The sequence below is a fragment of the Schistocerca nitens genome, chromosome 10 (genome assembly GCF_023898315.1).
Source record: "Schistocerca nitens isolate TAMUIC-IGC-003100 chromosome 10, iqSchNite1.1, whole genome shotgun sequence".
Lineage (NCBI taxonomy): Eukaryota > Metazoa > Arthropoda > Insecta > Orthoptera > Acrididae > Schistocerca > Schistocerca nitens.
In genome coordinates, this window is record NC_064623.1 from 226260420 (window position 1) to 226288177 (window position 27758).

Genomic DNA, 27758 nt, shown 5'->3' on the forward strand with positions numbered 1-27758 from the left:
TACTCGTAGTATTCTTCAGCCTGACTACGACTAACCCAGATAAGTTCGTAAATGTTCTGAATAGTTCTAACTACTTCTGTTTCCAACAGGTCACACTGTCACACTGCAGAAAAATTCTGGGTGATGGCGATTCCACCATACTATATTGCGTGGTAGCAACGATGGTCAATTGACGAAGTGGCTGCCATTATCTCCTCTAGTTGCTGTGATGGTCAGTTGACAAGGTGACTATCATTACCTTGCATATACAAGTACCTCATCAGTTTTGCGAAATATGACAAACTGGGAGACCGCATCGGTGTACATATGCAGATGTCAGCAAGTCTAATCATTACGTCTACTGAGCAAGTTCAGGCTTGTTCTGGGAAGTTGTGAGTTGTTCCAACAAGCAAGAGTGATTGTCACTGTAGCTTATTCTGTACACCTGACATCACACATTTCCTGACAGCCAATGAATGTTCAGTAGTGTCTTGAGTGCTACGCTGGGAATGTCATAGCCATTGTAAGCATTAAACTTCATTGCAGTAAGTTATTTACTGAATTTTTATTGCAATTGTTGTGAGCTGTGATGGCTGACAATAGTGGTAAGCCTCCATATACAATAAGCGAGGAATTCTATATGAGCGAGAGAGAGAGAGAGAGAGAGAGAGAGAGAGAGAGAGACATGATCACAGTCCACACACTTCTTCAAATGCAAAGCCCCTCTTTGCATGTATGACAACTGCCGCTTTGAATTGTCAAAACTGCACTCCTCTTTCATGACTCAACCTGTGTGGACTGCCAGTGTTCGTAAATGAGAGTACAGTGAGCAAGTTGAGACTTGTCAAGACTTGTTCCCACAGTGCAGTGGCAGTCAGCTACTAGCGGTGTCAGCTAGTGGTAACACCTCTATTCCTTTCAATCCCTCTGTAATGTACTATAATGTTGCTGCCTCATTAAACTAAGGATTACAAAGAGATAGAAAGAGAGAGAGAGAGAGCGAGAGAGATACTGTGGCTTATAAATCAGAGAGCTGAAACTTATTGATTATGATGATCATGCTGAGATAGATCTGTAAATACTGTACGTATTCAGAACTGTTCAGCAGCTAGTCAGCAAATGGTGTCTGTGTGTGTGTTTGAGAGAGAGAGAGAGAGAGAGAGAGAGAGAGAGAGAGAGAGTGAGTCAGTGTGTGTAAGTGTGTGTGTGTGTGTGTGTGTGTGTGTGTGTGTGTGTGTGTGTGTGTGTGTGTCTGTGTGTGGATGCTGGAATATTTTAGATGAGGTATTACCGCAAAATATACCGTTTATGCAATTTTTTGGATAAACACTTTTGAACATGGTGGTGCCGCGCGGGATTAGCCGAGCGGTCAGGGGGCTGCAGCCATGGACTCTGCGGCTGGTCCCGGCGGAGGTTCGAGTCCACCCTCGGGCATGGGTGTGTGTGTGTGTGTTTGTCCTTACGATAATTTAGGTTTAGTAGTGTGTAGGCATAGGGACTAATGACCTAAGAAGTTAAGTCTCATAAGATTTCACACACATTTGAACATGGTGCAAAAATTCAGGTCGTGCAGGCACTTTTGAAAACAGCCAAGATGCCTGCTTGTGGGCCCTCACGTGATTATATTGTAATGCCCGCTACACTTTCATTTCCTGTTTCGCTTTAATAGTATGTTGTATTAGCTGCAGAGGGGAGGGGAATATGATAGGAAAGGCTGTGGTGTGTTACGTGACTGATAATGAGAGTTTGATTAGTCATATGGAAGAAAAGATGGGCTGTCACCATGTAACGACAACTGTACATATAATAATTTTTTCTTTATGAATTTCTCTAAATTAGTGTGACAAATGGTTGATTTAATTTCTTGCTCTTTTCGTGATGTTAAAGAAACTGTGGGTAACTTTTGAAATGAATATTATTAATTATGTTAGATTTCAAATGATGTGATAATCAAAAGAAAGTGTACTTAATGTTAAAACTATTGTAAAATGTGGAAATTGTAATTTAAACACTTGGTCCATACGTAGGTAATGCATTAGGATATGTGTAGTAGAAAACCTGTGGTGAATACCCTACCTGTAGGGGAGCGGGAAAAGGTGGAGGCAGGCGAGCGCGGGAAAACGCACACTGGGCGCGGTTCGGCACAACGGGCTCAGTAGACAGTCGGAGGCGAGCATCAGTAAGAGTCGGAGTGGTGAATCGGTCAGAGGAACACGTACTGTACCGAGGAGGCTACCCAGGAAAAGTGGATTCCATTGAGCCTCGGATGAACCGATTCCGACGACTACTTGGCATGGCTATATTCTGAGGCACAAAATTGGAAAGATTACGACGCTAAGAAGATGGAAAGTGCCTATGTAGCGTGAGCCTTAGCCGCGCTTGTATGTGTGCCGTGCTGCCCGCTACCTCGCTGCCCGCCAACCGCCGCACCGACTTGCACAGGTCAAACATTTATTTCATCTTTAGAAGTGTATTTGTGTGGACCAGTGTCGAAAATGTTTCTAACCGTTCAATAATAACGTGACTTTTACCAGAATTGCCTTAGCCATGACTTATCCTGATCACTGACCTAGACAGGATCCTTACCTCGTATTGTGCGACCCGAGTATCCTGAACTGAAAGTTTATAATTAGTGTAAATGAGAATTATCAGCAGTCAAACTTTTGCTATAAAGAAATTTAAAAGTTCTGTGAATTATTGCAAATGTTGGTAAAGGACAAAAGTCTGACTAACTTGGAAGAGAGTTTTTTTTAATTGAGTTAGCGATGTTATTTAATTAATCTGAGACAGAAATAATGTCAGTTAAATTATTCAGAAGTAAGACGAAAGAGTAGTTATCCATTGATTGATAAATTTGAGTGTTAATTTGCCTTTTTAGTACTTAACAGTTTCAGTATAACGACCATAACAGTTTCAGCCCCCCCCCCCCCCTTCTCTTGTTCATTCTTTCAAACCTTGAAATGTGCTGATCATATTTGACCTGTAAATTTAAGTCCTTTATTGAACCTAAGTGTATTAGTGTTGTTTTCCCAATTTCAATAGTGACATTGTATGTGTGTTTTCAAAACGGTACACTCTAGGAAAATCTATGCCCGATTTCAGTCTGATCAATATACGAAATGCAGTTCGTAATAATCATTGCTGTGTGGTGATATATGAATTTAGCTCGTCCAAATTAGTACAAAAAGAGAAAGCTTTAGTTCAGTGGATTTTTCCGGGTCCAAACTTTGCCATATAACGCATCATTACTACGTGTTACTATGCTTGTACATGCACCCACTTGTACAAGGAAAAGCTCACTAATTGCCTAAGTAGGCTGGCGACCGAATCATTAATTATAGGTAGCATCTACTGTGTATACTTCTTGTCCATGCGAACGAGCAATTATACTTTACATATGCTTGATGAATCACTGTAGTTATTGACTGATTACAAGTCCGATCTTGCTTCTATTAGGTACACGCGGTCAATTTATGTACTAAAATCCTTGATTATAAGGTGAAGCCCGTGAACTTATTACAGTACAGGCTTTATACAGCTAACGCACGTCCGTTTAAGGGCGGTAGCGTTACAACCATCTGGGAATTTTGAATTTCCCACCACCGCCAGCAACTGCAGCGCCGAGCAGTACTGTTACTGTAGCGCCGACTAGTGGCGGGAAGTTGATCCGTGGCCTGTAGTCCCCATAGCTACAGTACTCCTCATGTTGTAGTTTTCAGTTCATCGAGCTACAAGTTTGGCTTCCGATCTCAGTTACTTTTCCGTGCAAAGGTAGGTTACCGTCACCTACATTCTTTGAATAAAAAATATGATTCGTTTCACTTCATTAAAATTTATCTTTTCCGTTAGAATTCCTTAAAATGTTGTCAGAAATAATGTTAATTGTTAATACAGATTTTGATGCACTGTTATATAGTACTAGGATATTTCAACGTACAAGAGAGTCAGAAGGCAGTAGGTACTGTAGCTCAGGTTACGCCATGTACTTCAAATTCCAGAAGGTTGCGGTACTGTTCGGGGCCATCGCTTAATGAACAAAATACGATTGTACTGATTATCAGGCCCTCTTTCCCACGATCTGAAGAGTTCCTAGCAAAGAGAACACAGTGTATTATTCTTAGCAGAGAGAAATCTAGAGACATGAAAGAAGCTTCGGGCGTACCACAAGAGAGCGTTATAGAACTGGTACCGTTCGCACCACATATAAACGATTTTGTACATAGTGTTGGAAGCCCTATGACATTGTGGATTATGCTGTTCTGTATAGAGAAGTTTCTGTGCTAGGAAACTGTAGCGGACAGCAGGAGTATCTGCAGAGGGCCGACACTCGGTAGAAAGATTGCAGCAGACTACCAACCCTAAGCAAACATGACGTATTGGACATAAATAAGAAGAAAAATCCGGTATTCTGCCGTTTCACAATTTCCGAACGCTCATTGGATGCATCCCATTTTGTTAAATATTTGGGAGCATGCGTATGGAGGGATTTAAAGTGAAATGGACACATAAAACATGCTGGGAAGAAGGTAGAAAACTGAAAGAATTCTCGCAAACTGCTGCCCACACACGAAGGTGACAGGGTGGTCGTATGGGCTGTTGGTGGCCGCCTTGCAGTTTGCCTGCTGCGTGCAGTTGTCGGACACAGCAGACACTAACAGACATTTTAACTTGCTGGTGCTGTGCTATCCAACAGCAGGTCCTGCTATACAACTAATGCTGGTTTTAGTCTGTGGTCGCAGTTTTAAAAATGTGAGTGAAATCTTATGGGACTTAACCGCTAAGGTCATCAGTCCCTAAGCTTACACACTACTTAACCTAAATTATCCTAAGGACAAACACACACACCCATGCCCGAGGGAGGACTCGAACCTCCGTCCGCACAGTCCATGACTGCAGCGCCATAGACCGCTCGGCTAATCCTGCGCGGCCGCAGTTTTAATTTTGGCTATTGGCTACTGGTTTGCTTACACAGTATCTCCTCAGGGCATCCCCTGGCATGTAGTCGTCATGATTACTTTCCAAATATATACGCTGAGGAGAACAAAAGTCATACGATAACTCCTGATATCGTGGCGGACCACTTTTGGCCCAGTGTAGTGGAGCAACTCGACTTATGGCATGAACTCAAAAGTTTATTGGAAGTCCCCTGCGGAAATAACGAGCCATGCTGCCCATAATTGCGAAGGTGTTGCCGATGCAGACTTTGTGCACGAATTCATTTCTTGATTATGTTCCATAAATGTTCGATGGGATCCAGTTCAGGCGACCTGGGTGACCAAATCATTCACTTGTATTGTTCAGAACGTTCTTCGAACTCAGTTGTGAAGAATTGTGACCTGGTGACATTGTGCATTCTCTTGTTTGGGAACTGGTAGCCAAACATAGCCGTTGGCACTCAATTATCGATTTAGCTGGACCAGTGGAACCAGTCCATTCCACGTAAACACAGTGGACACCGTTAACGACCCACCACCACCTTGCACGGTGCCATATTGGTAACCTGAGTCAATTACGTCGTGGGATCAGTGCCACACTCGAGTTCTTGCATCAGCTCTTATCAACTGAAATCGTGACTCATCTGACAAGGCCACTGTTTTCCCGTAGTCTGTGGTCCGACCGATACAGCCGCGAGCCCGGGAGAGGCGTTTCAGGCTGTGACAGACTGTTAGTAAGGGCAGTCGCGCAGGGGCGTCCGCTGCCACAGACCACTGTCCTAGCGGACACGTGCATCGTGCGCCCCACACTGTGATTTGCTGTTATTTTGCGCAGTGTTGCTTGTGTGTTAACAGTGACGACTCTATGCAAACGTCGCTGCTGTCGGTCGTTTAAGTGAAGGCTGTCGGGCAGCCCTTTCTCTGTGGTCAGAGATACTACTACTACTACTACTACTACTACTACTACTACTAGGTGACCAGGCCCAGTGGACCGCACGCATCTACAAGTTTCCTCCTCCACTGTATTCTGTCCAATGCTGCTATCCGCCATCCGGTCACATCTATTGACACATGGTTTAAATCTTCATGGAGTCCATCCCTCCAACGCTTCTTGGGTCTCCCTGGGGTCTCTTTCCTGTAGGTCTGAAATCGAGGATCTTCCGAGGCCATCTGTGATCCTCCATGTGGGCCACATGGCCGGCCCACTGCATTCGTTTGGCTTTGACAGTTCCTGCTATGTTCGGCTGCTGGTATAGTTCCTCAAGCTCTCGGTTGTATCTGATCCTCCATTCGCCTCTATCTGCATCCAGAACCGGAGCGAAGATCTTCCGAAGCACTTTTCTCTCAAAAAAAGAGCCATATAGAACATCAGGTTGGATCAGGGTTTTGTACAGTCGAATCTTGAACTGTCTGGAGAGATATCTGGACCGAAGCAGTTGTGCTAGGCTGTGGTGAGATCGGTTTCCTGCTTGTATTCTGGCATTGATTTCTGCTTGACATGACGAGTCCTCAGTGAAAAGTGCCCCTAGGTATTTGAATTCTTGCACTCTCTTGTAGGACTGGTCCCCAACCTTGAGTGATTGTAGATGATCAGCAGTCTGACAATGACCACACGTCATAATGAGGTACTCTGTCTTGGCTTCGTTTATGTTTAGCCCAAATTTTCTGGCAGTCTCCTTTAGTGCTTTCGTCATTTGCTCCAACTCCTCTTCCGACCTAGAGATTAAACAGATGTCGTCTGCATAGGCTAAGTATGCCACTCTCTTTCCTTCGATTTCAATCCCTTCGTTCTCTTGGAAGGTCTCGCGTACGATCTTCTCGAGGGTAAAGTTGAACAGCATAGAAATGCCTGAAATTTGGTATTCTCAGCACATTCTTTATGGACTCAGAATATTGAATTGGCTAACGACTCCAGAAATGGAATGTCCTGTGCAACTAACTCGAACTACCATTGCGTACTGAGAGTCTGTCAGTTTCGGTCGCGTGTACCTGGTACTACAGCAGTCGGTAGGTGTGCTTATCCACATCTCATCAATTTTGTCACAGCACTGTATAGCAGTATTTGATGCATCTACTGGGGAAGCGAGTGGGATGACCGTGTGCTAGGGGATGGCCCGAGGATGACACATTTAAAAAAAATGCCATTGTAGACTGAAACGCTTATTATATCTAAAGTGTACCGGCCGGTAACCCAGCCGCCAGTACGTATAGAATATGGGGCCCTACTGTGTCAGCCAGCGGACGGCGGCTCACCTTGACGATGCTCTCCACCACCCTGAGTTCGCCCAGGTCTGCGAGGCTGGGGGCGCGCAGGTAGTCCTCACCGTCGCCGAAGACGTCCTTCAGCTCCTGGCGGGCCGCGTCCTGCCACTCGGGGTGGAGCGCCAGCAGAGCCAGTGCGTAGCTGACGGTCACAGCGGTCGTCTCCGTGCCCGCTATGAGCAGGTTCACCAGCTGTGAGGCATTTCAGTTAGGTCAGCTGGTGTGCACTCTGTAGTCCGACATCGAGAAGTGATCGTAAGTGTGCCGAAACCTGCCCGTGCTGATGAACAGAAGAGTACTGCAAAATAAATCACATGGTGGAACAAATGGCTCTGTGAGCACTATGGGACTTAACATCTGAGTTCATCAGTCCCTTAGAACTTAGAACTACTTCAACCTACTAACCTAAGGACGTCACACACATCCATGCCTGAGGCAGGATTCGAACCTATGACCGTAGCGGAAGCGCAGTTCCAGCCCGAAGCGCCTAGAACCGCTCGGCCACACCGGCCGGCAGATGATGGAACAGTCCACGGGTGTACTGCCAGTTCATAGTGTCCGACGGGCACAACGCTTTGGCGCCGTCGTCGAGTACGCTCGCGACCTGAGCTCTGACCCCAGCGCCCCCTGCCGCCGTGGGCAGCTCCGTCCGCGGTCGACAACCGCAGCCGCTCGAGGGGGAGGGGGAGGGGGGGGAGGGGGGGGTTGCGGAGGAGCTAGCGTCGGCGTCTGTGCTGGCGTTCGTGTAAGTGCTCTGTCCGCCCCGGTCGCCAAATCGTTTCGTTTGCCGAGGATCTTCTTAGTTAAACTCAGTGCTGCTTCCCAGGCACTCCTAAAATTGTAGGAGGAATCTCGGCTCACGAGATCGTCCCTTGTGCGAATTTCTATGGGATTTTGTCCCAGTACTTGCAAGTCTGTGCCAAGATCCTGCTACGATTGCAGTCGATCGCACGGTTCTTGGACAAACAGTGCCCTGCGACTGCTGACTAGTTCAGATACATTAGTCGAGTGTGTCTCCAGTGTTCTTCAACGGTGTACACCCGTGGACTGTTAGACCAACAAATGCGCCAGGAGAAACTGAAGAATCGCAATAAATCAGATGTTCCACGTTTATTTGCAAGCTAAGAGTTTGGAACTGCTATTGTACGAATGTTGATCAATAAGTAACCCCGAAATTTCTTTACAGCTGTTAACATATCTGGTTGGTCCATATGCTCGTACCGTTTCTCCATAAGTTTAATAAATACAACAGATACTTCAGTCATCAATAATACCGGGTGATCAAAAAGTCAGTATAAATTTGTAAACTTAATAAACCACGGAATAATGTAGATAGAGAGGTCAAAATTAACACACATGCTTGGAATGACGTGGGGTTTTATTAGAACAAAAAAAAAAAAACAAAGTTCACAAAATCTCCGACAGATGGCGCTGGACAGCAAAACGTCAGTGACTGCGTATGACAGTCGTGTATAAAAGGAGCTGTAATGAGAGAGAGAATCGGATGCTCCAGCAGTCGCAGCACGTTGACGTTACCTGAAAAGGCGCTTTTAGTGAAGCTGTATTATCAGAATGGGGAATGTGCTAGTTCAGCGTTACGATCCTACCGCCATAGGAAGGGGATTCGAACGGGTAAAGGTCCTTCGACAAATGCAGCTGTGCCGAGAACGATTTCGAAGTTGGAAGCCACGGGTTGTTTAGACGATAGACCCCGTAGTGGCCGACCGAGCACAAGGCGTAATGCTGCTGAGACAGTTCAGGAAGAAATGGAGACTGCAGCGGGTTCGTCTATCCACGGGGAAGTCAGCGCTCGTGCAGTCGCACGTCGCACCGGCATTGCATACACTGGCATTGAGTCGTACCCTCCAATGCTATCCGTAAAAAATCCATCGGCATCATGAACTGTTACCTGGAGATTTAGTGAAGCGGAGGGCATTTGTGGTGTGGGCGTTTCAAAAGATGGCGGAACATGACGATTGGTTGAGTAATGCATTGTTGACCGACGAAGCTCATTTCACGCTCCGAGGGTCTGTCAACGCCCAAAACTGCAGAATTTGGGCTACCGAAAATCCTAGAACTGTCGTGGAAACTCCATTGCACGACGATAAAGTCACGGTATGGGTTGGATTTACCACATCTACCATTATCGGGCCTTTTTTCTTCGAGGAAATGCGTGATTCGGGTTTTGTAACTGCTACCGTGACGGGTGAGAGGTACGCCGATATGTTACAGAATCGCATCATCCCCAGCCTGATTGTTAAACACCTACTGGAACGTACGATGTTCATACAGGATGGCGCTCCACCCCATATTGCTAGACGCGTGAAAGATCTCTTGTGCGCGTCGTTTGGTGATGATCGTGTGCTCAGCCGCCACTTTCGTCATGCTTGGCCTCCCAGGTCCCCAGACCTCAGTGCGTGCGATTATTGACTTTGGGGTTACCTGAAGTCGCAAGTGTATCGTGATGGACAGAAATCTCTAGGGATGCTGAAAGACAACATCTGACGCCAATGCCTCACCATAACTCCGGACATGCTTTACAGTGCTGTTCACAACATTATTCCTCGACTACAGCTATTGTTGAGGAATGATGGTGGACATATCGAGCATTTCCTGTAAAGAACATCATCTTTGCTTTGTCTTACTTTGTTACGCTAATTATTCCTATTCTGATTTGTCGGACATATTTTGAACTTTTGTACTTTTTTGGTTCTAATAAAACCCGATGTCATTCCAAGCATGTGTGTCAATTTGTACGTCTCTATCTACATTATTCCGTGATTTATTCAGTTCTCAAATTTATACTGACTTCTTGATCACCCGGTATATTCTCCTTCAGTATTTAAAACAGTCTGCCGATACTGGGGTAACTTTTCTATTCTGCGACTGTAGAAATCACATGGTTCTGAGGCGAAGGAGTCGTCGAGACATGTTCGGAGCGCAGTTTCATCCGCGAAGCTAGGTCCTTGGAGGCTGTTCGACAGAGCGCTGAAAAGGTGAAATTCTAAGGCCACAAGAGCAGATGAATACGGTGGTTACAGAATGACAGCCCACCCCAACTCCTGTACAGTGTTTCCTGTCAGTCTAGCACAATGTCGGGGGGGGGGGGGGGAAGTAACTCACAGTGCGCCACACCGTCGCTGTTCCACCAGATGCATAACATTATCCTTTGTATGGGGAGTTGCTGCCTTGTTTGGGCTCGGTCATTCCTGTCTTTTCCTTGACCCGTCTCCAGTTACGACACAGGATATGAATGTTCGGTGTTGTTGACAAGACAGTTGATGACGAGCAAGCAGAGGTGCACACGTGGCCTCCCCGTGATTTTTGTGATTTTGGCTTAAAACGCGCAGCACCCACACACTCGAGTTCTGAAGCTCCCCCTCTGCGTGCAAATGCCGCACAGTGGCGGCACGGTCCGAGTCCCATTCGGGAGGACGACGGTTCAATCCCGCGTCCGACCATCCTGATTTAGGTTTTCCGTGATTTCCCTAAATCGCTCCAGGCAAATGCCGGGATGGTTCCTTTCAAAGGGCACGGCCGACTTCCTTCCCTAATCCGATGAGACCGATGACCTCGCTGTCTGGTCTCCTTCCCCAAAACAACCAACCAACCAACCGAGTCCGTCACAGCTGCCGCCTCTCGGCTACACTCAACTGGGTCACTGTGGACTGACACGTTTAAACAGTACTCGTCAAATGCTGATAGTCTTCCTGAACGTGGAGGGTCGCTAATATGAGAACGATCCTCCTCAAAACGGGAAAACCATTTTCCTGCCGTACTCTGTCCAATGGCATTATCCCCATAAGCGGCGTACACTCTTTCTGGCTGCCCCCGCTTATGCCATCCCTCCACTGAACTCAAACAGAAGAATATGTCGCAAATGTTGCGCTTTCTCCCCATGGCACTGCATTTTTTAGCGTCCACAGTCCCACTCACTATCTCCAAATGACAAAAAGACAATATATGAATCCAAATATCAACTACAAATAAAAAATTATATTCGGTAAGTGAACCCATAGCAACGCGAATACCAACAAACAAAACAAAAACGCCACGAACTTACGCACCAAGAATGTCATATATAGAAAAAGTGAATTTACGTGCTTCAGATTTGATGTACTCTTTCAGCGCGTGTGCGACATGGTGAAACGGGCAGATGCCATTATTCGTGCAGACTGGCGCATCACAGCTCGACAACGGGCACTACGATATCAGTGAGAATAGTCCAAGTGTGTGCCCAGCGACTGAGACTCTTCGATATTCAGAATTAATCCTCCACAGATGCTCACAAAAAAATCACAACACAAAAAAAGCCTCTTCATCTGAACTATTGGAGCAGTCTGCGGGCTTAGGAGAGGCCTTTCTGTTACAGACCATTACAGATGATGCAACTTTGGTGCATCAGTTGAGCCAGAAACGCATATACAGTGGCTGTAGTGGCACCACCTGCATTCACGGAAGAAGAAAAAAATCAACCCAGCTTCCTCTGCTGACAAAAATCGTGACAATCTTTTGGGATAGTGTTGATGTCACTCACGTGGATGTGTTGCCAAACCGTCAACTATCAAACCCAAAAAACATAGAGTTCGATAATTGTTTTTCAATTTTACTGACAACACTTTCTTTAAACGTTTACTGATTTATAAGTAGAGTTCAAACTATGAAAATATCTAATAGTACTGTCTTAACAACATATTAGGGTTGTGAATAGCTTCATAGCGTTTCTGTTTTGCACGTTCGTATTCCTGTTGCCATCGGTTTATTTATCGATGCTCATTTTTTATTTTTAGTTGACTATTGCTATTTCCGTTTACGTATTGCCATTTGGTGGTAGTGGGCGGAGCTGTGGACGCTAGAAAATGAAGTGCCAAGTGGAGAAATCGGAATACCTGCGACAGGAACGAATGGGCATCTCTGGCTTAAGGCTCTCGCGAGCGACGGGTACAGAGACAACGTGCAGCCAGCTGGCTAGCCGGTTCTTGCCCAGAGCTGCAGGGGCAAGTCCTGGCGGTGGCGCTGTCTGCTAAGCGTGCGTTGGGCTGTCTCAGTGATCGCATGTGTCGCATGTATTCTCTGTGGAAAAGTGAGCGATTCGGTATCGATGACTGACAAGTGTTGCCGCTGCACGTAATGATAACATCCGAACTCCTACCACTGCAATCCTCCCCGGACTCCCTCGAGGGCCCGCGGTGGTGCGCTTCCCCTGCGGCAGCTCGCGCTGTGCGACTCTCTCAGCTGGGGCGCTGCGACTGGGAACCGGGTCACGGCGTCCGACGCCCAGCCGTGACAACTTCTACCAGTTGTCCTCGATGGTGAGTGTTCATCGGAGGTGAGGGTATCATCTGGAGTGCCCCAGGGAAGTGTGGTAGGTCCGCTGTTGTTTTCTATCTACATATATGATGTTTTGGATAGGGAGGATAGCAATGTGCGGCTGTTTGCTGATGATGCTGTGGTCTACGGGAAGGTGTCGTCGTTGAGTGACTGTAGGAGGATACAAGATGACTTGGACAGGATTTGTGATTGGTGTAAAGAATGGCAGCTAACTCTAAATACAGATAAATGTAAATTAATGCAGATGAATAGGAAGAAGAATCCTGTAATGTTTGAATACTCCATTAGTAGTGTAGCGCTTGACACAGTCACATCGATTACGTATTTGGGCGTAACATTGCAGAGCGATATGAAGTGGGACAAGCACGTAATGGCAGTTGTGCGGAAGTCTTCGGTTCATTGGTAGAAATTTGGGAAGATGTGGTTCATCTGTAAAACAGTAATACGACCTTGAGTACTGCTCGAGCGTTTGGGATCCCTATGAGGTCGGATTGAGGGAGGACATAGAAGCAATTCAGAGACGGTTGTTACTGGTAGGTTTCATCATCACGCGAGTGTTACGGAAATGCTTCAGGAACTCGGGTGGGAATCTCTGGAGGAAAGGAGGCGTTCTTTTCGTGAATCGCTACAGAGAAATTTAGAGAACCAGCATTTGAGGCTGACTGCAGTACGATTTTACTGCCGCCAACTTACATTTCGCGGACAGACCACAAAGATAAGAGAGATTAGGGCTCGTACAGAGGCATATAGGCAGTCGTTTTTCCCTCGTTCTGTTTGGGAGTGCAACAGGGAAAGAAGATGCTAGTTGTGGTACGAGGTACCCTCCGCCACGCACCGTATGGTGGATTGCGGAGTATGTACGTAGATGTAGATGTACTACGGACTGGGATGTGGTTCAAGTGCGACCTGTTTAGTACTTCTCAGTGCATGACAGTGGGCTCTGTTTTGCAGAGCTATTTGCTGCTGCCTCTGTCCTATCACGCAGTAGATCCTCGTGCTCCTCCTGCTCCTGTTCTCCCTGCTCATTCTCCGTCCCGGTGTAGCTGAGACAGCCAAATTAGGGGCTATATAGTGACGTAAAAACCCAATCGCAACATCAAATTCGCGATACATCAATTTATTGTTTCCGACAGTTGTATTACGAACACGCATCTGTCCAGTCACTTCCGCAAATTGTTCAAGGACGTAGTATGTAAGTGAGATGAAATTTAAAATTTCCAGCTACCTCCAACTTCATGGTCTTCCTGCCAAATGACGAAACTGTACCAGTATCCACCAACAGGAAGCAAAGGGGAAAAATGCAGTAGGGTTTGGAAACGAGGTGGTTGCAGGATCGAATCGCGCCAAATATTCCACTCCTAGTATGCACCAATAGGATGCAAGGTGAAACTGTCCCACACAAAGGGTATCAAGTCCATCAATCCGATAGAGTGAGGGAATATTTCTAAGACATGCACAGCTGGGCATTTACCGATTAAACACCGCTTTGTTTGCAATTCCGCCCGACCGCAGTGGCACGGGAGAGGACGTGGCCACTTGAGCGACAGCAGAGGCGCTCTCCCAGGAATCTGCCGCCGGCTGCAGCTTTCGTTCAGCGGATCAGCGCCGTCTGCGGCGGTGCGAGACAGCCCAGTGCGCGGGCCCGCGGAGTAACGTGCAGGCGGCACGAGCTCCGTGGCCGGGACACTCTCGACAGTGTGAGTACATGTGGCGAGTTACGTTGACAGCAATCAAGTCCGTACTACTTCGTCAGCTACAAACTGCTTAAACAAACAGTATTCCATACAGTGCATTCACTTTCCTGACAAATTCTTTAAATAAATAAATAAATTGCATTCTAAACACTGCCTTGTATCCAATAAATTGTTTAAATAAACAATATTCCACACATTGCATTGTCCACCAGAAATTATTTAAAAAATATTTCATGCAGTGTATTCGGTTTCCCGGCAAACAGCCAATCAGCTGAGTCTTCTTCCCGCCAATTTCGAGGTGGGGGAGAGGAGAGGAAGGGCTGGTGGTTTCCCAAAGGAGGAGTGGTTCATTAATTGATCGATTTAATTAATTAGTCCATTAATGTGAGATCAGAAGACAGCTTGTGTTGGTGGGGGACTTGGCAGAGGAGTGGGGGGGGGGGAGAAGAAGAGGGAGGGGAGGGGGAGGGAGAGGGGAAGCGGATTTCTTAGCAAGACGGATTATCCCCAGGGAGTCGTAATCCACTTAGCGGAACAATAGGTTAAGAACCTGTCAATCGAAAGAGAACGATAGGTTTGCCTCTGAATATTTACTTGCCCCTGATGTAGGCGACCCGTACTAATAAATGCACTCATGCCAACTTTAAACCACCATTAGCCTGTTGTAAATAGCCAAGGAAAACATATTGCTGATGACGAAAGTCTCAGTTATGTATATCTCTGGGTTTTATTAAACTTATGGAATAACACTACCAATTTATGCACCAACCCAATATTTCAATATTTTCAGTAGTGTATACTACTATTACTACTATTACTAATACTAGTGCTAGTACAAAAAATAGAAAATTTTCTTAATAGTTGTTCACTTTTACTGACAATACACAGATATTGCTGTGGAAAATCGCACCTACTGCTACACATCAGTTCGACTTCATCTTTTGCTTTATGTTTAACTGAAAACATTACAACAATTAAAGGTCATGTAGAAATATTAATTGAAAAGAATAAATATTTGCTTTGAAGTTTTAAAATATGTAGTATGTAAGCACATTAAAATATTTACAAAGGGTGGATATATTCCCTGGCCCACTCCTTGCTGTGTTACTATGATTAATTCAGAAGTCTGTGTGACGCCACTAAAAAACCTCAAGATCCGTTTACGATGCTTTACATCTGAAAGGACTAGTAGTGATTCTCCAACAGAAAGAGGTTCCTACTCAATGGTCTGAAGATGACCACAGTAGTGGTCGAAACCGGTCACCTTGATAAATAAATCCATGACCAAGACTGTTTTTAATAGTAAATAAAGAAAAAAAGTTTTCGAATTCATTTTCTTGTACACCCTATAGCACAGAACTGGCGCCCTCGGACTTCCTCTGCTACGGCCACTTAGGAATTCTCTACAAGTGATGCGCTTTGAACATGGTGAGAGCGTAATTCACATAGTGGAAACATGCGTATCAGCACAAGACGAGAACTTTTACCAACAGAAAATACATACAAGTACATGTCACTCACATAAGCCCGTAGAACATGATGGAGAGACTCTAGAAAAAGTACATCATCACCAACTTCTAACTCTTAAGAATCAAAAAGTCCACAGAAAAAATTGTGGATCATTATTTATTGAATTTAATAGAATTCTTCCTGGTTCAAATAGTTACGTTCTTCAAAATTATTGGAAAACAGCGCATTTGACCCATAAACTCTGACTCATGTTGCGAGTGCCGTATTAAGCAAGTGTGTGGCCCGTAGCTAATTCTGACAAGGGGCCATTTGTTTGTTTGGGTCGTATGGTTTAGGATATAAAATAAAACAAGATTGAATTTCGGTAAATTCAGAAATAATACCAGTTACATCAATATCTCTGAGCAAATCGTATTCAATGTTCATTATACTACGGTCATTAGACGTTCCTGTCCCATCGTATTTCTTAATTCATTTTTAATGCACTTTAACGTTGAAAAAGAACGTTCTCCACTGCAGTTCGTTATCATTAAAGGTACGCAAATGCGTAAGGCTACTTCTAAATGTGGAAAACAAGTTCCTAACGAATTTTCCATTAAAAATCTGTAAATTTGTAGTTCCAAAGCTTCGTTCTTTTTTCTGTCAATGGCAGCAGCGATATCCGCTTTCAGCAGCTGAGCTAACAGTACCAGTTCGTCCCCTAGCGACTCTTCTCAACCATCTGGGTAAGCATTCACGATATGAGGAGCTCTTTTCAAGATCTCTTCTGCCGTAAAAGATTTAAAGTCCCGTAATATTCCAAAAACATTAGTCAGGTGATGGTATTTTTGAATGTGACTAGCTAATGCAGCCAATACATTGTCAACTATCACAACAAACACCTGCGATTCAAAATATTCTCCAGGTTTTTGACTTTCTACAAGTTCATCGAGTGTAGTTGATCCACTAAAATTGTCGTACTTTGTATCTCGCTTGTGTCGTGTTGAAGTTTGTTACTGATATTCTTCACAGCTAGTCAGGGATTTGGTTTTTGCCTCAATTTATGAAAATGTGAACCTCATTGCTTGGTTATATTCGTATAAGGATGCATAAAGTGCATATCCGGCGCTGAGATCTCTATCAGACGACTGCAGTGAAACGCTAGTCGCTTGCAAGCGCTCTAGGATTCTGTTTCATGCGGCGCACATTACTCCCGTTTCCAACTTGCCGATTTTCAAAACCAGTCCGTAAGCCTGATTACGGCACTCTACCTTTTGATGCATATTAGCCGATATGTCACTCAAAACTTGTCTGGTCGCACGAAAAGCAAATGAAAGCGCCTCTGTTGCATCACCTCTGGGGAACCACTTAGTTTCCGATAACCTTTTCAAAATCGGAATTGTAGTACAGTCATTTTTCAGTACTTTCAAAAGAAGGCTCCATCGATAGGTAGAAGCGGAAAAAATGTGTAGATGCTTACAAGGAAATCAAAGAAAATGGATGCTTCTGTACAACATTCTGCAGCAAACTTGGCGGCCAAATTTAGCGAATGTGAAAACGAAGAATATATTCAACCTACTTATTTATATCTTTAATTCGTGCTTCTAAGCCGGTGCACCTGCCACTCATATTACTGGCGCTGTCATAGCTTTCCCGACAAAAATCTTTGATATCAACGTCATTCTCTGTCAAAAGAAGACAATAAGCTTTCGGAGAGTTGTTCAGCAGTATGACCTTCCATATCCGAAAACTTCACAAATCTTTCCACTGACTATCAGAGTCAGTTGATCTACGTGAGGTATATCAGGAGTAGAATGCAGAGACTGAATATTATTTGAATCTCTTAATTCCGCAAATAATATGATCCAGTATGGCTGCTGCAATTAGATGGATAAATTTCTCACACGTTGTCTTTGACAAGTATGACATATGCCCCTTTCCTTTATTTGCATGAATACGTATATGTTGGGCCACAAGCACATTAAATTTGGGTAGTAATTCTAAAAACCCTAAATAATTTCCATTGATGGGTGAAACAACAGTTTCATCGGTATCTCGAAATGCTCGCCCTCGCTCAGCTAAAAAACTTATAGGTGCAACAATTCCTTCTAAGTGTGTTCGTCAGTACTTTTGTTCGCTCTCAGTTTGACCTACAAGATGAGAATCGACAAGTGCATCCTTGTGTTTAGAACTAACAGGGAAATAATCGCTTTTCTATGCGAATTGTTTTCTTCATGTCTCTTCAGCAAAATATTTACATTCTTCCAGTCGTCTAACACGTCTTTCGTAAGCCGCGGCGAGCCGTCAGAATCTGCCACTTTGTAGACAAAAGAAAACAGTGGCACTTTGCTTTCTGAATAGCACAACTAATCCCTCATGTAAGCCTTATTCGTTAGTTTATGTTTATATGTGACAAACGACTTTCTACAGAATCTTAGCCTATTTTCCTTCTCTTATATATTGACTGAAGACAAAAAACTACTGTTCGTATGCTGAACTTGGCTACTTCCTTTCATAATCTAATAATGTGTCAAAGTTGTTTGGCCCTCATCAGCATCTTTAGAGTACATTTCACTTTCACTTTGTGTTCCACTTGTACAATATGCAGTAACATCAGAAGCCTGTAACATTTTTTCGACTCTTCTTTGTCTTGAAGACGAGGTCTCTGGGCCGATAGGACTCGTTATGCTTTTCAATTCAGTCTGGCTCGTAGACGATGTGGTCGAACTGGGAAGACTTGCCGTGTGTTCAGTTGCTGTATCACTCGTGGAAAACGTAACTACATCGGAAGGAGTTGCATATTCTGATGAATCTTCTGTGGTATAGCTATCGTCCTTACAATCAACAACAACTTTTCTATTTTGTACTTCATTTTCTGTATATTCGGCAAACGCATTCTGAATATTAAAAAACTCAGTTTACGTGTTTCAGATCTAACAGCACGTGTCTATCTCTCCTTTTCATCTCTTGCTTTTCGCTTTGCGCTTCCAGAAGCGTGGTCGCGTCCAGTATCTCTCTGTCTGCTGCTCACGGTGGTTAGATCGACCTGTGTAGAAGGGAAAAATTAAATTACAAAATAAAATGCAACACTACTATTTAATCGGATTGCGTAACGCGTAAGTATCATGACTAATACACGTCCACTTTCTATTGAAGCTAGTACCAGAAAACGCTAAGCTAACTTACACCTTCTAGAGCACGTTGGGTGGCACGGGATACATGCGGACGTGCATTGTCCTGTTGGAACAGCAAGTTCCCTTGCCGGTCTAGGAATGGTAGAACGATGGGTTCGATGACGGTTTGGATGTACCGTGCACTATTCAGTGTCCCCTCGACGATCACCAGTGGTGTACGGCCAGTGTAGGAGATCGCTCCCCACACCATGATGCCGGGTGTTGGCCCTGTGTGCCTCGGTCGTATGCAGTCCTGATTGTGGCGCTCACCTGCACGGCGCCAAACACGCATACGACCATCATTGGCACCAAGGCAGAAGCGACTCTCATCGCTGAAGACGACACGTCTCCATTCGTCCCTCCATTCACGCCTGTCGCGACACCACTGGAGGCGGGCTGCACGATGTTGGGGCGTGAGCGGAAGACGGCCTAACGGTGTGCGGGACCGTAGCCCAGCTTCATGGAGACGGTTGCGAATGGTCGTCGCCGATACCCCAGGAGCAACAGTGTCCCTAATTTGCTGGGAAGTGGCGGTGCGGTCCCCTACGGCACTGCGTAGGATCCTACGGTCTTGGCGTGCATCCGTGCGTCGCTGCGGTCCGGTCCCAGGTCGACGGGCACGTGCACCTTCCGCCGACCACTGGCGACAACATCGATGTACTGTGGACACCTCACGCCCCACGTGTTGAGCAATTCGGGGGTACGTCCACCCGGCCTCCCGCATGCCCACTATACGCCCTCGCTCAAAGTCCGTCACCTGCACATACGGTTCACGTCCACGCTGTCGCGGCATGCTACCAGTGTTAAAGACTGCGATGGAGCTCCGTATGCCACGGCAAACTGGCTGACACTGACGGCGGCGGTGCACAAATGCTGCGCAGCTAGCGCCATTCGACGGCCAACACCGCGGTTCCTGGTGTGTCCGCTGTGCCGTGCGTGTGATCATTGCTTGTACAGCCCTCTCGCAGTGTCCGGAGCAAGTATGGTGGGTCTGACACACCGGTGTCAATGTGTTCTTTTTTCCATTTCCAGGAGTGGGACTGTTTTACCACAGAGCTTTTGCGACTGGCACGTGCCGTGTATGCAGAAGCGAGAGTCTGCTCACCAGCCCTGTACGAGAGTGGGCCGCAACCGACAGCCGCCTTCCGAGATTTCACACTGCTACAGCTTCCCGCCTGTCGAGATCTGTTGAATCTCTGGCTATAAAAATTATGCAGGAAGAAGGGGAAAACGAGTTGAGAGTGAGCGCTCAGCTCTTATCTACCCATCAATACAAACTCAGACACATCTTTAAATTATTGGTAATCAGCGCTCTCAACAAAACATCATCCACTTCGCTTCATCTTGTACATTTAATATGGGAAGCACGCTGGTGAAATGTCGGCTCCCACAAACGGCCTGGCTTGAGAACGTGGGCCACACAGTGAAAGTATGCAGTTAAGACGTGAGTCCACTCGTGCGCACTTGTCGCTGGTCACTCGCGCTGCCACACTGCAGCCACTTTAACCACAAACTGCACGTGACCTCGACCTACCGGCTACCCACGACCTACAGTGCGGCCATTCCTGAATCTGAATGGAAAGACGGTCAAACTGAAACGGTTGAATGTAAAATAGCGGGAGGTAGTACAGACATGACTGACTTAAATCATTATTTTCCGGCTATTTCACATGCAATGGAAGTGTATAGGCTTTTCTTTGCGGTTTTATTTGTACTTTTCAGATTCGTTGCAGATATTATAGTCAACTTTCCAAATGAAGATGGAAATAATGTATTGAAATTCGATGCTTCTTTACACCGTCCAACGGTGGTAAGAACAATGGACGCTAAAATGAGGAAGTAAGTGATAATGAAGAGTGTTCTGAAGATTTAAAATCATCAGTAAGAGCTCGAGATGATAGCGAAGGATTATAAGAAACGGTCTGTCACCTTCTGGAAGACTGAAAAGAAGAAAATCTTTCAGGGCCCTTAACAAGATTTTTTAATTATTGTAACAAAACCGATCTGTAAATTAACAGTAAATAGGGTAGAAAGCGAGGTACGCGTGTGAAAATGTTTTCAAAGGTCAACATAATCAATCTACATAAATTTAATATCGTATGCTACAATAAGGTGACGGTACGCGATGTTAACATATTGAGCAATGTGACGTTACAGCCACAATACGAGTGGGCCCAATTTTTAAAAATAATCTGTTACGTGGGTGTACGTATTCGATGAGAGTTCTTTTGTGGTGCGAAAGACAACCCATCTTAACTACAATAAAACACCTTGGTATAGTTCTGAAACAGTCATATCTCTTAACTGACGAGGTGTGGTCTCTCAGTCCGCGTGAAAATTTTCCAACTCGCTCTCCAAGGCCAGTTGTGGTGGAATGCTTCTATACTCCCCCTACCCTCCTTAAATTACCAAGCCTACGATGTTTTGTTGTCGGTTGCGTTACCGCCTTCTGTGTTTACTGTTGACGCGTGCTACTGATGGGTGTTGGAGTCTCCTAGACCGCGCTTCGTGAACTACGTACCTGTTTTCTTCAGTACGGTGCCGTATAGCTCAAAATGTGTTGGCACGAATGTGTCATTTTTAACTTTCCCGAGTTTGATGAAATTATTAATCGGTCTATGGATATAGATCAAGAAATAAACGTAAACGACGACGATTTTACATTAGCCAGTGATCACAGTTCTGCTATCGAACGAGAGTATTATTCAGAGGAAGAACTTCAGGGAAGTTGTGATGTGGATCTGTCTATTTCTTCAATGAAATAGTTAAAGCGTCTATTAAAATCGAATGTGTTCTGAGTGGTGATAAAAATGTAGTTCCCAGCAATGAATGTCATTTTGACAGACTTTCTTTTTGCATCTATCGGGTGGAATTTTTATGCGCAAATTTAAACCCTCGAATTTAGTTTTATTTGGAAATTTATTTGCTACAGAGACTGTATAATTTTTCAGAATGAGAAACTCAGTACTCTAAAAGTCTATTTATTCGTACTACTTGAAAGAACCACACAAATTTATGTGCCTATGTGTGATAAATAGTAACATGCTGCAGGCTTTGTTTAGAGCAATAAAATAAACTATAAGCGTTTAAAAAACAGTTAAATAACTGTAAAAATAAATGTTATAAAGCATAAATTGAAAATTTCAAATGATTTTTGGCTTAAATCTCGGTTTAAACATAGGGGCCCCAGAGACACCACCTCGTGGTGTACGTTACAGAAAAGTCACCTGGCGAGAAGAGATATTTACCGTGTGTGAAGAATTTTTCAACGACACCGTAGCTACTATGCCTATGAGACTTTTCGACAAAAAGAATACGTATAAGAGTATTTCCATTGTAGACATCACGTACGGTCGTCCTCCTATCAAAACGCCAGTAATACTTCATACAGCTACACAACGTGACAGCGGTGTCTGCAGATCGACACACTTGCTGTCGCCTCTGTTTCTACTCTTGAAGTCCGCCCCCGGTAGCTGAGTGGTCAGCCGACACAGTAACTCAGCGTGTTCGGTCAGAGGGTTAGCTGCCCTCTGTAATAAAAAAACTGAGTTAATGGATCAACGACGACCTGGAACGGGTGTCTTGCGACGTCCGCGCCGAGCAGATGTTGTTGTTGTGGTCTTCAGTCCTGAGACTGGTTTGATGCAGCTCTCCATGCTACTCTATTCTGTGCAAGCTTCTTCATCTCCCAGTACCTACTGCAACCTACATCCTTCTCAATCTGCTTAGTGTATTCGTCTCTTGGTCTCCGTCTACGATTTTTACCCTCCACACTGCCCTCCAATACTAAACTGGTGATCCCTTGAGGCCTCTGAATATGTCCTACCAACCGATCCCTTCTTCTTGTCAAGTTGTGCCACAAACTCTGTTTCTCCCCAATTCTATTCAATACCTCCTCATGAGTTATGTGATCTATCCATCTAATCTTCAGCATTCTTCTGTAGCACCACATTTCAAAAGCTTCTATTCTCTTCTTGTCCAAACTATTTATCGTCCATGTTTTACTTCCATACATGGCTACACTCCATAGAAATACTTTCAGAAACGACTTCCTGACACTTAAATCTATATTCGATGTTAACAAATTTCTCTTCTTCAGAAACGCTTTCCTTGCCATTGCCAGTCTACATTTTATATCCTCTCTACTTCGATCATCATCAGTTATTTTGCTCCCCAAATAGTAAAACTCCTTTATTACTTTAAGTGTCTCATTTTATAATCTAATTCCCTCAGCATCACCTGACTTAATTCGACTACATTCCATTATACTCGTTTTGCTTTTGTTGGTGTTCATCTTATATCCTCCTTTCAAGACACTGTCCATTCTGTTCAACTGCTCTTCCAAGTCCTTTGCTGTCTCTGACCGAGCAGATACAACGAACGAAAACGAACAAAATGAAAATTAATAATAAAAAAAAGTGGTCAGCGTGACAGAATGACAATCCTAAGGGCCTGGGTTCGATTCCCGGCTGGGTCGGAGATTTTCTTCGCTCAGGGACTGGGTGTTGTGTTGTCCTAATGATCATCATTTCATCCCTATCGACGCGCAAGTCGCCGAAGTGACGTCAAATGGAAAGACTTGCACCAGGCGAACGGTCTACCCGACGGGAGGCCCTAGCCGCATGGCATTTTTTTCTACTCTTGAAAGAAGCCATGTGCGTACTAGGGGCGAGAGAAGAGCATCGTATTTTAGCAGACGGGTCATTTTGTAGACAAGGAATACTGACGGATGTCCCGACAAGACGTGTTTTCTAAAATCATACAAGATTACAGTAGATTAGTTCTCATACCGTAATAGTTTTCAGATCACAAAATCTTCTCAATGAATGGAGAACATACAACTGAAGAGTCTGTCGTTTCCAGAACGACGATAAAACCAGGTGGGGGAAGATTACGTACTGGTTTAGAGTCGTGACAAGTCTGGTTGTCTCCGGATTTGTCTTCGCATTGACCGCATCCAAGGCTGTCCATTTCGGCGAGGGAGTGTCTGAGATAAGCCCGGGCTTGTTTCCGTTGTCGGCGAAGTTAGAATGATTGACAAAAACACTCTAATAAGCACTCTTTGCTAAAAAAGTTTACTAAATGGTGACAGTTGTGTGCGTAGTTTCGTTCAACGGACATTTAAAAAAGCCGATGCCATGCACACGTAACCGCTCTCTTGTACACGTTTTTTCTTTAGCCATTTCCCGCGAAATACAGTTTTGAGACTGTTCACGTGCTTTACTAGTGTGTAACTGGTGCCAGAGACATCCTTGCTTTGTACATTTCCACGCTGCGACAAGCTTTTACCCGAGACTTCGTCCGCGTGTAAGAGACGCCGGCGCGGGCGGCAGCTCCCGAAGCTTTCCCGTCCTGCCGGCACATTTGATTGTCTGCAGCAGGCGAAGGTCTCCTGTGGCGTGAGACGGGACATGCTTTTATGGCAAAACTGCGATAACTTTGATTCTACCCGGCGTGTCAACTGCAAGCTGTATCACATTTTAAGTTAGACTTGCAAAAATACAACTGAAAATCGCATCCAATTCCGTGCATTGATTTTTGCGTGGTGCCTTGTGCGTGGTGCGCGTACACAAAAATACTAAAAATAATTTTTTTTCGCTTCGATAGCTGCAATAAAAAACATCCTCACATTCAGTTTTCTTAAATATATCCTACGTACAGGCATGTTCATGTTACAATTTTATTGTATGTGTAAATTCACAATGCAGTGGAAGCCACTGATCGTATCATTCACAGAGCACCGGATTATGTGCAGCAAAGCTATGTCCACTATTGAATTTCGATTTTCGCTGCAAATGTCTTGAGCAGCAGGGTGGCGCCACTCCAGATCACCATCCTTTGAAAAATTGTTACAGGTACCGTTAAGGCAACACTTCCTTTGAAGTGCAAAGCTGACAATATTAATACGAAGTACAGAATCAAGAGCTACACCATTCTCCAACGTTACGGAGAAGTGGGACAGGTGCGAGGCACTGTGGCGGCAGGTGACGAAAGCTGGTGCGCGCTGCACTGCGCAGTATCGTTCCAACAAACACAAAAGTTTGACTGCTTAATAGACGTGAGTGAAGGGGAAGTGCTGAGGTACATGTTTGAAACGCTTTAGGGGAGATATAAAATTACGTCCGCAACGAGTGTCGGTTCCCGGATGGGAAAGGTCTAAGGCATCCATTACTTAGATCGACACGAATCCCCAGGAAAGCTAAACTCATAATTGCGCCGGTATAAATCGCATAATTCGACGCCACGAAGACAAGTAATAATCTCAGTCGCTGAAAAACGGTACGTGCCTTCAAAGCACCTACATCTCCAGCAACTGTGCTCATGACGAAAATACAGAAATTAACCGTCCATAGTTCCGTACACGATCTGTGTTGATAAGTTTTTGTGTGTTTTATTCAATAATCATTTAACTGTTTTTTTTTCAACGCAAAACGACTCATTTAACCTAAAGTGTTCCAACCAGGGATCTTTTCCTACACTGTAAAGCAAGAAAGCGAGAATCCATTGGAGTGAGTGTTTTCTTTCAAAGTAAATTTAAATTATCACTCAAGAGCAGCAATTAAAGTAAATGTGGAGAATTGTAGATTGCATTGTAAGTACGTAAAGTAAATAAAAATTCTACCTAGTGTGTGAACTCGGTTATAGGGACCTTCTGTCCAAGAAATTACGTAAAGGAACTATTTCAATAAAACTGAGAAAAACCAAGTATAACACTTTTTACAATCATTTCGGTCCTTACAAAACTATCGTAAAATATTGCTTGTGTATGATACATGTTTTCAGAGGCAGTGTTGCTGACCTTACCTTCAGAAGCGTAAGTAGGTATTATTGTCGTTTCGGCGTTGTTTTCATGGACCAAAACTTTCTAAGTGTGTGCGTGTGATCTTTTCTGAAAGCAGTCATTATTCTACTATCAACGTGCATTACCCTACGCCTTCAGAGATAGAAATTATTAAAAGAGAAAAAGTTTTAATAAGAACCAAAATACAGTAAATACCAAATTTGGTGAATTTGTTGAATAACGTCAATCGATTCGTCATTTTGGCTGGCGACAGTGTTTTTCAGTATTATTATCAATCGCAAGAAGTAGTTTGACGGAACAGAAAGCCGCGCGGGATTAGCCGAGCGGTCTGGGGCGCTGCAGTCATGGACTGTGCGGCTGGTCCCGGCGGAGGTTCGAGTCCTCCCTCGAGCATGGGTGTGTGTGTGTTTGTCCTTAGGATAATTTAGCTTAAGTAGTGTGTAAGTTTAGGGACTGATGACCTTAGCAGTTAAGTCCCATAATATTTCACACACATTTGAACGGAATAGATAAGATGCAACCAAGACTACACGATAATTTCATATTTGACCGAGCTTTATCCATTACGCGGTATCTGAGGTCACAAGCGGTTGTGAAGGAGGTAGTTGTGTTTAAGTGCTTCAACTACCAAAGCTAGAATAACATCTGAAATACACGACTGGCCATTAAAATTGATACACCACGAAGATAACGTGCTGCAGACGCGAAATTTTACCGACAGGAGGAAGATGCTGTGATATGCAAATGATTAGCTTTTCAGAGCATTCACACAAGGTTGGCGCCGGTGGCGACACCTACAACGTGCTGACATGATGAAAGTTTCCAACCGATTTCTCATATACAAACAGCAGTTGACCGGCGTTGCCTGGTGAAACGTTGTTGTGATGCCTCGTGTAAGGAGGAGAAATGCGTACCATCACGTTTCCGACTTTGATAAAGGTCGGATCGTAGCCTATCGCGATTGCGGTTTATCGTATCGCGACATTGCTGCTCGCGTTGGTCGAGATCCAATGACTGTTAGCAGAATATGGAATCGGTGGGTTCAGGAGGGTAATACGGAACGCCGTGCTGGATCCCAACGGCCTCGTATCGCTAGCAGTCGAGATAAAGGCATCTTATCCGCATGATTGTAACGGATTGTGCAGCCACGTCTCGATCCCTGACTCAACAGATGGCGACGTTTGCAAGACATCAACCAGCCGACGACCTTTGCAGCAGCATGTACTATCAGCTCGGAGACCGTGGCTGCGGTTACCCTTGACGCTGCATCACAGACAGGAGCGCCTGCGATCGTGTACTCAACGACGAACCTGGGTCCACGAATGGAAAAACGTCATTTTTTTCGGATGAATCCAGGTTCTGTTTACAGCATCATGACGGTCGCATCCGTGTTTGGCGACATCGCGGCGAACCCACATTAGAAGCGTGTATTTGTCATCACCATACTGGCGTATCACCCGGCCTGATGGTATGGGGTGCCATTGGTTACACGTCTCGGTCACCTCTTGTTCCCATTGACGGCACTTTGAACAGTCTACGTTACATTTCAAATGTGCTACGACCCGTGGCTCTATCCTTCATTCGATCCCTGCGAAACCCTACATTTCAGTAGGATAATGCACGAGCGCATGTTGCAGGTTCTGTACCGGCCTTTCTGGATACAGAAAATGTTCGACTGCTGCCCTGGTCAGCACATTCTCCAGATCTCTCACCAATTGAAACGTCTGGTCAATGGTGGCTGAGCAACTGGCTCGTCACAATAAGCCAGTCGCTACTATTGATGAATTGTGGTATCGTGTTGAAGCTGCATGGGCAGCTGTACCAGTACACGCCATCCAAGCTCTGTTTGACTCAATGCCCAGGCGTATCAAGGCCGTTATTACGGCCGGAGGTGGTTGTTCTGGGTACTGATTTCTCAAGATCTATACACCCAAATTGCGTGAAAATGTAATCACATGTCAGTTCTAGTATAATATATTTATCCAATGAATACCCGTTTACCATCTGCATTTCTTCTCGGTGTAGCAATTTTAATGGCCAGTAGTGTACTAAACGTAATTGCAAGAGTACAAACCGTAGGTGTTGTAAGCGGCCTTTAGAAGGTGACAGAACAGCACTTACATCGCCATACTAC

General features: G+C 44.8%; 1 protein-coding gene across 1 annotated transcript in view; it reads right to left on the reverse strand.

The window, feature by feature from the left end:
* The window catches only part of LOC126210183 (cytochrome P450 4C1-like), a 194472-nt gene that overhangs the window by 16659 nt on the left and 150055 nt on the right, over nucleotides 1–27758 (reverse strand). The window contains exon 6 of the mRNA XM_049939347.1: nucleotides 7167–7367. Within this exon, the coding sequence (XP_049795304.1) occupies nucleotides 7167–7367 (201 nt within the window). The remainder of the gene's footprint in view (nucleotides 1–7166; nucleotides 7368–27758) is intronic.